This window comes from Sus scrofa, chromosome 15 (assembly GCF_000003025.6).
Source record: "Sus scrofa isolate TJ Tabasco breed Duroc chromosome 15, Sscrofa11.1, whole genome shotgun sequence".
Taxonomy (NCBI): domain Eukaryota; kingdom Metazoa; phylum Chordata; class Mammalia; order Artiodactyla; family Suidae; genus Sus; species Sus scrofa.
Genome location: NC_010457.5, coordinates 25,042,642 through 25,054,925, shown reverse-complemented (window position 1 = coordinate 25,054,925; position 12,284 = coordinate 25,042,642). Strand labels below are relative to the sequence as shown.

At 53.4% G+C, this 12,284-nt stretch overlaps 1 protein-coding gene across 8 annotated transcripts; it reads left to right on the top strand.

Annotated features, from left to right (window-relative positions):
• On the top strand, positions 616-11,383 carry PROC (protein C, inactivator of coagulation factors Va and VIIIa). 8 transcript variants are annotated; one of them, XM_013983970.2, is made up of 9 exons: positions 616-771; positions 1,866-2,051; positions 2,670-2,833; positions 4,158-4,182; positions 4,306-4,443; positions 4,548-4,682; positions 6,519-6,670; positions 7,517-7,634; positions 10,700-11,383. In XM_013983970.2, the coding sequence occupies exons 2-9, from the start codon at positions 1,913-1,915 to the stop codon at positions 11,275-11,277; spliced, it is 1,449 nt and encodes a 482-aa protein (XP_013839424.1). In that variant the 5' UTR covers positions 616-771; positions 1,866-1,912; the 3' UTR covers positions 11,278-11,383.

Genomic DNA, 12,284 nt, shown 5'->3' with positions numbered 1-12,284 from the left:
TCTGTGCCTGTCCTTTCTGGCACTCCAGTCGTGAACTGAGTGCAGCCTTTGCAGAACCCTGTTTATTCTTTTCACTTGCTTACAAAAGCAGCCTGAGGTCTAATCCAGGTCTGCTACTTATCAATTCCATGAATTTGGGCAAGTGACAAATGGTGTTACGGGAATAGTCTTGTGCAGTTGTGTGTTGAGGGGGCAGTTACAGTAATGGCTGGTACCAAGTGCCCAGTACCCAAGCGGTAGGGAGTCTGAGGCATATTTTTTCACCTTTTACATCATGAAGGTGTAAAAATCTTCATGGCATAATCAGGATGGTGTGCCATGGAGTAATTGACAATGTTTCTTTTCTTTTATGCTGGCACGTAAAATAGGTGCATCTTTAATTAAAGGCATCCCAGATTTGGTGAGATATCCTTACCAGTTGTGCCAATATGAGACAAACTGCAGTGTCTTTGGGTAAAAACGTCCCATCTGCAAAAGGGGGACAATGTCCCTCCTTCAGCCAGCCTCTGTGAGGCCAGAATGAGGCCACGTCTGCAGGCCGTTTTGACAGTGCCCGCCCCTCACCTCCCTCCCTCCTGGGTGGCACCGCTGGTGGGCAGAGGTGGGCTTTGGGCAAACAGAGCTGTCCTGAGCTGGGAACTTGTTTGTTTGTCTGTGGAGAGGGAGGCCTGACACTGAGGCCAAGCAAACATTTGGTTATGGATTAACTTGGGTTCCAGTCTATCATGGCGGTGAGAGGGCAGCCTTGCAGTTTCTCCGCGGCCCACTCCAGTAAGTCCCCTTCGAGGCAGGTCTGTGAGGGGGGCTGGAGGAGGGTGCCTAAGGTGGAATCTTCTAGCCAGGGTTCAAGAGGCTGGCTAGAGCCTGGGGTGAAGGAATTCTGGGCTCTGACACCGGTCAGGCCAAGGTCCTTGCTGGCATTTCTCAGGCCTGGGTGCCATGGTTCCCACGGGCCTTTGTCCCAGACTCTGAGGGAAGTGGAGGTTGGATGAGGGCCTCCAGAGCCCAAGGCCACCACCAGAGGCTGCGTGGAGCCTCGGGCCCTCCATGCTTCCCACCTCACCCCCTTCTACATCTGACTCAAACAACTGTCAGAGCCAGCCTTAGAGGGGGTCAGTGAAGCTGGAGAATGAGGTCAGCTGGGGAGGGGGTGTAGGGGGGGCAGTGGAGGGCTCCTAGGTTTCTGCCAGCAGGGCCTTGTGGTATGTCTGGTGGCTTGTGGGGCAGGGGTGAAGGTTGCAGGCCTGGAGCCACACAGGCCTGGGCTTGAGTTTTAGCCCTGCCACTTCCTGGTTGTGGGTATTTAATGAGCTACCTCACTCCTATGATTCTCAACTTCCCCCTCTACCTACCTCTTGGGTGGTGGTGAACTTTAGCTGAGATAGTAATGCTAAGGTTTACTGAGCATTTGCTATATACAAATCTATTTAACTGCTTTATGTAGATTAACTCATTTAATTCTCACAGTAACCCTTGAGGCAGAAATATAGTTTTTCCATCGATTTTACAAGTGAGGACACCAAGGAGCAGTTAGATATGTTCCACCATTGCTGTCCTGGAGCTGGGTTTGCACCAGGTGGTCTAACTCCCTCAGAACCATGTACAAATTGCTTGAGAGACATTGTGAGTATCCAGTAAACATTAGTTATTACTCTTAGCTTGGCCTTTAGGTCAGCAATGGTGTTGTCCCCAGCCCTCACCAGGGGAGGGCATGAGCATTCTGGGCTGAGCTCTTTTGATCTACATGTGCCCTCTTCACCCTGCAGACTCAGGTTGTGTGATCTGAGCTATGTGGAGGAGGGGCCTGCCAACCGGCTGTCTGAATAGTGAACAGCCCACATCCCCCACCCCCACCCCCACTCCAGCTTCTGCTGGGCATTAGCACACACAGGAGCCCCCTTCATCCAGCTCCATGGGTGGGGGCAGGTGGGCCTGCTCGAAGCTCAGAAGTCCTCCTCAGACAGGTGGCAGCAACTCCAGAATGTGGCAACTTGCAAGCCTCTTACTGCTCCTGATCATCTGGGCAGTTTCCAGCACACCAGTTCCTCCTGGTAAGGCCCCCTCCTGCCCCATTACCTCTGGGACCCTTGGGGCCCTCATCCCTTCACCATCTCCTCTGAGCTCAGGGTGAGATGAGAGGCAGGCGGACACGGCAGGCCTCCCAGGGGCATTGTACTGTGGTAATGGCAGGAGCCCCTGGCTCAGTCCTTACTCTTCCCCAGGGGTGGGCTATGTCATAGAGTTCCCAGGGCCTGCCCACTCCACCACTTACTCCCTCAGCTATGGAAAGCCCAGGGCAGCTTCTTCCTATCTGCTGGCCCTAACCCTCCCTGGTCCCCAGGTCAGGTACTGTACTAAGTGTTTTACATGATTATCTCATCTTCCTTTTTTTTTGATAAATAAACCCAAATTTGGAGAGGTGAAGACACTGGCTCAGGGTTGCATGGAAGTTGGGTTAGATTCAAAGGGAGGTCTGCTGGTCTCAGCACACACACTCTGAATGTCAAGTGTCCCGTCCTCCAGGAGAGGAGAAGGAAGAGAGTAGAGGAGGAGGGAGGGTATCTGTGCCTGGAATGATGATCCTGAGGGGCCCCAGACCACCCTAGGCTCTCCCCGGCTAGGCCCCCTCACTGCAGAGCCCCCACCAAAGTGAGCCCCCCGCCCCCCAGACTCAGTGTTCTCCAGCAGCCAGCGGGCCCACCAGATGCTGCGCAGCAAACGCGCCAACTCCTTCCTGGAGGAGCTGCGGCCCAGCAGCCTGGAGCGTGAGTGCAAGGAGGAGACCTGTGATTTCGAGGAGGCTCGGGAGATTTTCCAAAACACGGAAAACACAGTAAGGCTGCCTGACTGGGTCCAGAGAATTAGGCTCGGGGTGGGCCCTGGGCAGTAGGCTGGGGCCCCTTGGGGCTCCTGGGAGGCAGTGAGCACCATCCCCTCATCTGCCCAGCTTGCTGCAGTGCATCTGTGGATTGAATGGCCCTGGGGTCTTGGTCAGGGCACATGTGACCGCAAGAAAGAGGCTCTGCAATTATGTGGAAAAATTTTGGGGAATTCCCACCCAGTCCCACTGAAGGAGTTCAGGCCCCCTCCACCTGAAGCTGGCCCCCACTGCCTCCGCTTTCTCTCTCTTTGTGACCAAAAGGCCACTGCCTCTGGTTCCATCCTGCACTGGCCAGTCAGGGTGCGCGTGACCAAGATGGCCTGGCGTTGTGCCCACACTCACTCTGCCCTTCAGTTCAGATTCTCAAGGGACAAAACCTGACTGCTCAGGGAACGTGGAGAAAGGGTCTATGTCCTCTGGGCCCCAGGGCTGCGTGGTGGTGGCTCTGAGGCAGGGGGATGCCCTTGGTAAGGGAGGAGGCTTCCTGATACAAGACTCAGACCCTCTCCAGCTCCAAGATCTCACTCCAGCTACTGGGGCGGTGAGGCTACCTGGGGCTCCCTTTAAGCTGTCTGTAGGAATGTCCTTCCCACCCAGGGCTTTTGGTGCTGGAGGGGGCACTCTGGGCAGCTCCCTATCTTGCCCTCAGCCACCACCTCCTTGACTACATCCCCAGCACCTCTCTCCCCAGATAGCCTACTCAGCAGATGGAGATGATCTTGTGCAGGAACAGCCAGGGGCACATCACACCCCTCCCACAGCAGCCCCACCTCACCCCAGGTTTCTCTGGCCAGCAGTGCGGCCTAGGTATCCAGCAGTGGCTCCCAGGGAGTGGTGGTCCCAGACCAGCAGTAGAAGTGCCACCCAGTTAGAAAAGCAGACTTTCTGAACCCTCACCCATGCTCCCCTGCTTCTCCTTTGACTCTGAGGACGCTGGCTCAGGGAAAGACCAGATGCCTGGTGCTGGAAGGAGACAAATTGCCCTGGGGGGTGACAGGGATTTGGGTCCCCTCCATTACAGAGGCTGCCTGGGTAGCAGCTGCATGGAGGAGGGCATGGCGAATGGGATGTGGGAGGAGGAGGAGCCTGGCCTTACTCAGGGTGCAGCTATCCCAGAGGCTGGGGTTGACCCCTCTTAGTGTGGAAACCCTTCTGTCCCCTGCCTGCTTAGATGCTGCCCTGCTAGACTTGGGCCAGACCTGGGAGGGGCGCCACGGGCTCTCCATTCACCCAGGTGGGCCAACAACCCCTAACACTGCCCCTTCTCTCTCCGCAGATGGCCTTCTGGTCCAAGTACCATGGTGAGTGCACTCCAGACCCCTGGCCGCGGTGCCCCTGCTCCTCCGGGTCCCTGGGCCACTGCGGGTACGGGGAGGGGAGGGACCCGGCGGCACCAGTGACACCCTCCTCACCCCACGTGGCAGACGGGGACCAGTGCGCGGTCTCGCCCCCTGAGCACCTGTGCGACAGCCCGTGCTGCGGGCGTGGCACCTGTATCGACGGCCTGGGCGGCTTCCGCTGCGACTGCGCTCAGGGCTGGGAGGGCCGCTTCTGCCTGCACGGTGAGAGGGCGGCGGCGGCTGGCGGGCTGCTCCCCGGGGCGGGGCGGGGACAGGGCGCGCAGAGCCACAGCGCCTTCTCGGCGCCCTCTTCCCTGTTCCCTCAGAGGTGCGCTTCTCCAACTGCTCGACGGAAAACGGTGGCTGTGCGCACTACTGCCTGGAGGAGGAGGGCGGGCGCCGCTGCCGCTGCGCGCCAGGCTACCGGCTGGGGGACGACCACCTGCAGTGCGAGCCAAAGGGTGAGCCTCGAAGTGGCGGGGGGGGGGGCGGGCATGGGGCCCCGGGCGATGGGCCATCCACCGGCTGGGTCCCAGTTAGTGGAGACGGGCCGTCAGCCCACGGAGAGGGAGAGTGCTCTCCGCTCTTTCCCGAGATCCCTCCCCATCCAGGTGCCGCTGCTCACCTTGGGGATGCCTCCTGGAGCAGGAGCGCCGGGGTGGGTTCTCTCCCAGAGGGAGGAGCGGGTGTGCAGGGCACTCCAGCGTCCTCCTCCACCGACCTTGGATGGCTCTATTTCTCCCTTACCTCTGGCTTCTCTGAGGAGAGACAGGAACCGTGCCTTCTTTTCTGTTTTCCTTTTTATACATTTAAATTTCTGTCAAGTTTACAGATATACAGGACCGGCAGACCTTCAGCAGGTTGTCCCCAATGTGGATCCTCTTTCGTCTGCTGTGCAGTGACCTTTTAACGTGGAGATTCATATCTTCTACCTCTGGGAACACTTCATTTCTCTGAGGACCTGCTTCTGCTTTCTCTGCTCTCTCTTTCTGCACCTCCTCATCAAATTTCTTTCCCCTGGATTGGTCTTCAAGTTTTATTATCTCTTCTATTTTCCATCTCTTTGACTTTGTAGTCTTCTTTGAAGGAAATTTCCGCAACTTTATATTCCAATCCTTTTCCTTTTGAGGTAATTAGAGGTTCTCAGAAAGTTGCAAAGAAATGCCTGGTGGACCTTTTGCCTGGTGGGCTTTCCTGTGAGACCATCTGAGGACCCAGGTCACTGGCAGAACCCCTACTGCTGGATTCTTAGGACTTTCAGGCCATTTTCTGAGAGGACTCCCCCAAGCTCATGCCTGGAGGTCCCAGCCTGACTTCCAGCCCCTTGGTGGGGTGGGGTGGGGAAAGTAGCCGGCACCTGCCAGGTCTACAAATGTCTACATTGCTCCTTCTGGTCAGACTTGTATGTCACTCTGTGCTGTAGCAGTACCCGCAGTCCCTGGGTCGTGGTGTCTGGGGTTGCCCTCTGCAGACAATACACTTATGGTATTCTGCAGGGGTCAGAGAGAAGAGTGGAGCCACTGGGGAGAGGCTGGGACAGAAGCCTGGGACTCTAGCAGTTCTTTTACAAGCTCTCAACACACCTGTTGTGGCCCCACCTGCATCACTTCCTCAGACACACACTGAGCTTCCTGGGCATCTGCTACTGGCATCTCCTACCATTGGCTGAGGCTTTGCTTTCTTAGTTGGAAAAGTCAGTTGCCATGTCTGTCTGCTGTCCAGCTTCTGGTCACTGTTATCTCATCTCCATTTTTGGTCACTGTGCAATCCCTCTGCTGATGGTTTCCCACTGCTCCTGCAAGTCTAAGTCTGTCAGCCCAGCATGAATGGCCCTGGCTCACCTCCTGGCCCTCAGTTCTGTTCTATGCTGTCTCCTCCAGGGAGAGACCCTCACAACTGTGCTCAGAGCTACTTTGAGTCTCTCCAGGAGTGCCCACCTTCTCCTCCTCATAAGTTCTCACCTCTCTTAGGAGCTTGGCAGAATCCCTTGCTTGTGGTTTCAGGCATTACTCCCAACAGCCCTGGGGCATACTGAACTCAGAGGACTTTAACCACTGGCCCAAGGACACAAGGCTAGGTAGAGATGCTGCTTGGTCTGACTCTTGCCATTAAGCAGCACTGTTTGTTGATTGGCTGACTAGCACAAGGGGATTTGCAGGTTGATATAACTGAGTGCCTAAGCATCATTTATCCTAAAAGGCAGCCAGTGAGGCTGCTGGCCAGAGGTGGACAGAGGTGGGAGGGGAGTCTTGGGAGCAGTGCCTGGCAGACACTCAGCAGCCTCCCCCTACCTTCAGTGAAGTTCCCTTGCGGGAGGCTAGGGAATCGCATGGAGAAGAAACGCAAGAGCTTGAAGCGTGATACAGACCAAGTTGACAAAAAAGAAGACCAAATAGATCCGAGGCTCGTCAATGGGAAGCAGTCCCCATGGGGAGAGAGCCCCTGGCAGGTGAGCACTAGCTCCGGAGTCACTGAGCCCCCAGGGATTTCCCACTCAGGAGGCGTGATGGGGAGGGGAGTGCTGCCTTTGCTGGGGTGTGGGGGTTCCAGGGCAAGGTGGCACTTTACCCTGGAGGGGGAGGGGCAGCCAGTGGGGTGGTGCTGGAGGGTACACACAGGAAGGAGAAGGGGTATAGTTTTAAAAAGAGCTGCAGAGATACTCCCCTACTGGTGGTGTTTTAGGCAGAGGCAGGGCTGAGGGGAGCATTGTTTTGTGTGGGAGAGGGCTGGGAGGGAAGGTTGACCCCTGAGAACCCCTGCAGGTTCCCCGTGGGAACTAATTTGGTTCCTATCTCTGCCAGGCGCCAGGCCAGGGGTCCTGAGTTCACAGGCAGGATGTTGGCAGGCCTTGGGGAGCTCGCAGCCCCTGGGACAGTCAGGCCCCTAAATGCATGGCAATCCGATGGGACCAGAGCCAGGATGGCTGGCAGGACAGGAGCTGAGAGAACCTGGAAGAGGCCTCCCAAGGCAGCCCAGGGGCCTCAAAGGCTTCCCAGAGGACTCAGCCCAAGCCCCTGAGGGCGAGACCTCTCTCGGTGCTGCTGAAGATGATTACAGGAACAGCAGGGGCTGAAGAGGAGAGGTACTCTGGAACTGGTGAACCCTATCAAATGTGCAGAAAGGAAAATGCCATAATAGGGCCATGAGTCTATGCCCGAGTGGAACCCAGGGAAGACCAATTTGTGCAGCTGGTGCCACCAGCTTGAGAATTATGCCTGGGCTGTCCTAGACCCAGGGCCCCAGTGTGGGAGTGTCAGACGGCAGTGTGGTGACGGCACTACCCACTCCCTTGCAGGTGATCCTGCTGGACTCAAAGAAGAAGCTGGCCTGTGGGGCAGTGCTCATCCATGTCTCCTGGGTGCTGACAGCGGCCCACTGCTTGGACGACTACAAGAAGCTCACTGTCAGGCTCGGTAAGGGCAGGAAGCAGGCAAGAAGGGTGGGGAGCATGGTCTCTGGGGAGCTTGAGCAAGAAGTAGCTGGGGTGAAGAGGCCTGTGTGCTTCCACCCACCACTCCTATGGTGGAACATTAGATACAACAACACCAGGTATTTTGCATGAAAGGGATTCTCTTCAAATCTGGTACCAAGGGAGCTCCTTGGTGGTCTAGGGGTTAAGGATCAGGCATTGTCACTGCTGTGCTTTGGCTTGGGTTCGATCCCTAGCCCGGGAAATTCCACATGCCATGAGTGCAGCCCCCCCCCCCCCAAAAAAAAGTGTGGCGCTTACACACATGTGTGCGCAAGTGAGGGTTTTACACTTTCTCTGTGTGAAGCAGGCTGTATATGGCCCTGCAGCACCATTGGGCCTGGAAACCAGAGGGCATATACATGGCCTGGCATCAGGGCCACACTTGACACAGACTGACAGGGGTGGACTGTGCAACAGGGCCCTGGCATCTGCCATAGTAGCCAGCTGCTTCCTGCAACAGCCCAGGTCCCCAAGCCCAGGCCCACGGAGAGGGAGCCTCTCACTCTGTTCTATGCAAAAAAGAAGGAAGAGACATGTATTGAGAATGAATGACCACCGTCACACTCCCTCCAGTTACACCCACACAACCAAAGCCCAGTGGCTCCAAGTAGGGCTCAGCTTGGGGCCAGCAGCCACACACCCCACCACTTTCCAGGAAACATCAGCCTTGCCCCGAGGAGACCTTGTGTCTTGTGTGTGATCTAGACATTTCTTCCCAGGCGGAGCCTGTGTCTGGCTGGCTCTCCTCTCTGGGTCCTGCTGCTCCTGCCCTGCCCCCATTACCATGTCCCTGCCTTGAACTCAGGCAGGCCCTGATGAGGCATGGCAGGAGAGCCTGTCTCCAGAGGCAGGCACCCCAATTTCTTTTTGTTTTTTTTTCTTGTTTTATTATTTTAATTTTTTTCTGCTGTACAGCATGGGGACCAAGTTACTCTTACATGTATATGTTTTTTCCCCCACCCTTTGTTCTGTTGCAATATAAGTATCTAGACGTAGTTCTGGATGCTACTCAGCAGGATCGCCTTGTAAATCCATTCCAAGTTGTATCCAATAACCCCAAGCTCCCAATCCCTCCCACACCCTCCCACTCCCTCCCTCTCCCCCCGGGCAGCCACAAGTCTCTTCTCCAAGTCCATGATTTTCTTTTCTGTGGAAATTCATTTATGCAATATATTAGATTCCAGATATAAGTGATATCAGATGGTATTTGTCTTTGTCTTTCTGACTCATTTCACTCAGTATAAGATTCTCTAGTTCCACCCGTGTTGCTGCAAATGGTATTATGTCATTCTTTTTTTATGGCTGAATAGTATTCCATTGTGTTTATATACCACATCTTCCTAATTCAATCATCTGTGATGGACATTTGGGTTGTTTCCACATCTTGGCTATTGTGAATAGTGCTGCAATGAACATGCGGTGCATGTGTTTCTTTTAAGTAGAGTTTTGTCTGGATATATGCCCAAGAGTGGGATTGCAGGGTCATACAGAAGTTCTATGTATAGATTTTTTTTTTTCTGCTACATAGCTTTAATATGCATCTCTAGACAGTGTTAATATTTGGCTTCCATAAACATAAGGGTATTATTATATCTTTCGAAGTTAATTACTTGGTATTCTCTAATACCCAAATCATAATCAGATTTCCCAAAATAGTGTTAAATATTCTATTTAAGTTGGTTTGTCTGAATCAGCGTCTCAGCAAAGTCCATGTATTACATTTGGTTGTCAAGTCTTACATCTGTTAATCTAGGGAGCATTTCTCCTCCCCTCCTTCCCTTTTTTTTTTTTTTTTTTCTCCTTGTAAATCTATTCCAAGTTGTGTCTGATAAGCCCAAGCTCCTGATCCCTCCCACTCCCTCCCTCTCCCATCAGGCAGCCACAAGTCTATTTTCCAAGTCCATAGTTTTCTTTTCTGAGGAGATGTTCATTTATGCTGGATATTAGATTCCAGTTATAAGTGATATCATATGGTATTTGTCTTTGTCTTTCTGACTCATTTCACTCAGTATGAGATTCTCTAGTTCCATCCATGTTGCTGCAAATGGCATTATGTCATTCTTTTTTTATGGCTGAGTAGTATTCCATTGTGTATATATACCACATCTTCCGAATCCAATCATCTGTCGATGGACATTTGGGTTGTTTCCATGTCCTGGCTATTGTGAATAGTGCTGCAATGAACATGCGAGTGCATGTGTCTCTTTTAAGTAGAGTTTTGTCCGAATATATGCCCAAGATTGGGATTGTGGGGTCATATGGAAGTTCTATGTATAGATTTCCAAGGTATCTCCAACCTGTTCTCCATAGTGGCTGTACCCGTTTACATTCCCACCAGCAGTGCAGGAGGGTTCCCTTTTCTCCACAGCCCCTCCAGCACTTGTTATTTGTGGATTTATTAATGATGGCCATTCTGACTGGTGTGAGGTGGTATCTCATGGTAGTTTTGATTTTCATTTCTCTTATAATCAGCGATGTTGAGCATTTTTTCATGTGCTTGTTGGCCATCGGTATATCTTCCTTGGAGAAATGTCTATTCAGGTCTTTTGCCCATTTTTCCATTGATTGATTGGCTTTTTTGCTGTTGAGTTGTATAAGTTGCTTATATATTCTAGAGATTAAGCCCTTGTCCATTGCATCATTTGAAACTATTTTCTCCCATTCTGTAAGTTGTCTTCAATTCCTCATTATGGCTCTGGTCTGTGTCCCAGGTTTCCCGGGAACTTCAGCCTTCCCTGCTGATTTCCCACTGTGGGTCACTTCCCAGTCCTCATTCTCCATCCATAAGCCAGTCCTGAATTCAGACCAGCGTACTGCCCCTTCAGGATGGACACTCACGGGTGTTACCTGTAATAAGTGTCTGAGGCACAGCCCTGTGGCGCAGGACATGCCAGGGAGGCCGGGTGACTACTCCCAGCTCCTGTAGGAGCACAGCAGTCAACCTCAGGGGACCCTTGAGGAGGGAGGCTCCCTCAAGCTCCCTCTCACAGCCCCTCTGCCCTGCAGGCGAATATGATCTGAGGCGTCGGGAAAAATGGGAGGTAGACCTGGACATCAAGGAGTTCCTCGTCCACCCTAACTACACCAGGAGCACCAGTGACAATGACATCGCCCTGCTCCGCCTGGCCGAACCGGCCACTTTCTCGCAGACCATCGTGCCCATCTGCCTCCCAGACAGTGGCCTCTCTGAGCGTGAGCTCACCCGGGTTGGCCAAGAGACGGTGGTGACCGGCTGGGGCTACCGCAGCGAGGCCAAGACAAACCGCAGCTTCATCCTCAACTTCATCAAGGTCCCTGTGGCCCCGCACAATGAGTGCGTCCAGGCCATGCACAACAAGATCTCTGAGAACATGCTGTGTGCAGGCATCCTGGGGGACTCTCGTGATGCCTGCGAGGGCGACAGCGGGGGGCCTATGGTGGCCTCCTTCCGCGGCACTTGGTTCCTGGTGGGCCTGGTGAGCTGGGGTGAGGGCTGTGGGCGCCTCCACAACTATGGCGTTTACACCAAAGTCAGCCGTTACCTCGACTGGATCCATGGCCACATCAGAATGGAGGAGGCCTTCCACAAGAACCAGGTGCCTTAGTGTCTCCCTACCCCACTGCTTGGGCCCCAGAGGCCATCCTCGGGTGGGGGCTGGTTTGTTGAATGGCAACAGTAGGACATTAAAGGGGCATGCAGTAAGCACACCAGCTGTGGCTCTGTCTGTCTTTCCATCACTTTTCTGGGCCATTTTGGAGGAAAGTAACCTTTACTGAGAATCTACCACATGCCCCTCACTTTATGAACAGAATCTTATTTAATTCCCACAGCAACTCTGGAGTAGGAAGAACCAGATCCATGTTTTGTGGCATCTGAAGCTGATAACATTTGGGGAAGCTTTCTTTAAGAAAAAGCATAAAAACTGGGCTACAAGACCATAAGAGCCCCTCCCGTGGCCTTGGAAGTAGATCGTGTGAATCAGGGATCCTGAAGCTGAGGCTTGACCGTAGGCCCAGCTCCAAAGGCGGAGATTGCAGCTAATACCATGGGGCCAGGGGTGGGGTGGTGGTGGTGGTGGTATAGAACTGAGGTGCAGGAAGGTTTGCATTGTGGAGCCAAGTCAAACCTTGGACTGAGTCCAGGCCTGGGCCCTTCTTTCTGTCTTCTACTCTTCCCGCTGGCCCCATGTGGGGAGGAGCCAGAGACCCAGAAGGGGTTGGTTCAGTCGAGTGAGCTCACACTGTAGGTGGGGAGTTGGTTAAGAAAAAAGTTACAGGACCATGAATAGCAGAAAGCAAGAGGCTCTGTCTTTTTTTTTTTTTCCCCCAACACCTGTGGCATGCAGAAGTTCCCTGGCCAGGGATCATACCACAGCAGTGACCCAAGCCGCTGCAGTGACTATGCCAATCCTTAACTTGCTGCACCATAAAAGAACTCCAAGAGGCTCTTTTTTATTTCTCATATCTTTTTTTTTTTAAAACTCAATGAATTTTATTAGCTTTGTAGTTTTACAGCTATCATCACAACCTGATTTTACATTTCCATCCCAAACTGCCAGCCCATCCTGCCCCCACAACCTGTCTCCTTTAGTAATCATAAGTTTTCAAAGTC

Excerpts from the sequence above, each read along its gene's own strand:
- PROC (XM_021074671.1), top strand. The coding sequence starts at position 726 with ATGGCGGTGAGAGGGCAGCCTTGCAGTTTCTCCGCGGCCCACTCCA. Across the intron at positions 772-1,964 it reads TTTCTCCGCGGCCCACTCCA|GTGGCAGCAACTCCAGAATG; the intron begins GTAAGTCCCCTT and ends CTCCTCAGACAG. Across the intron at positions 4,683-6,518 it reads CCTGCAGTGCGAGCCAAAGG|TGAAGTTCCCTTGCGGGAGG; the intron begins GTGAGCCTCGAA and ends CCCTACCTTCAG.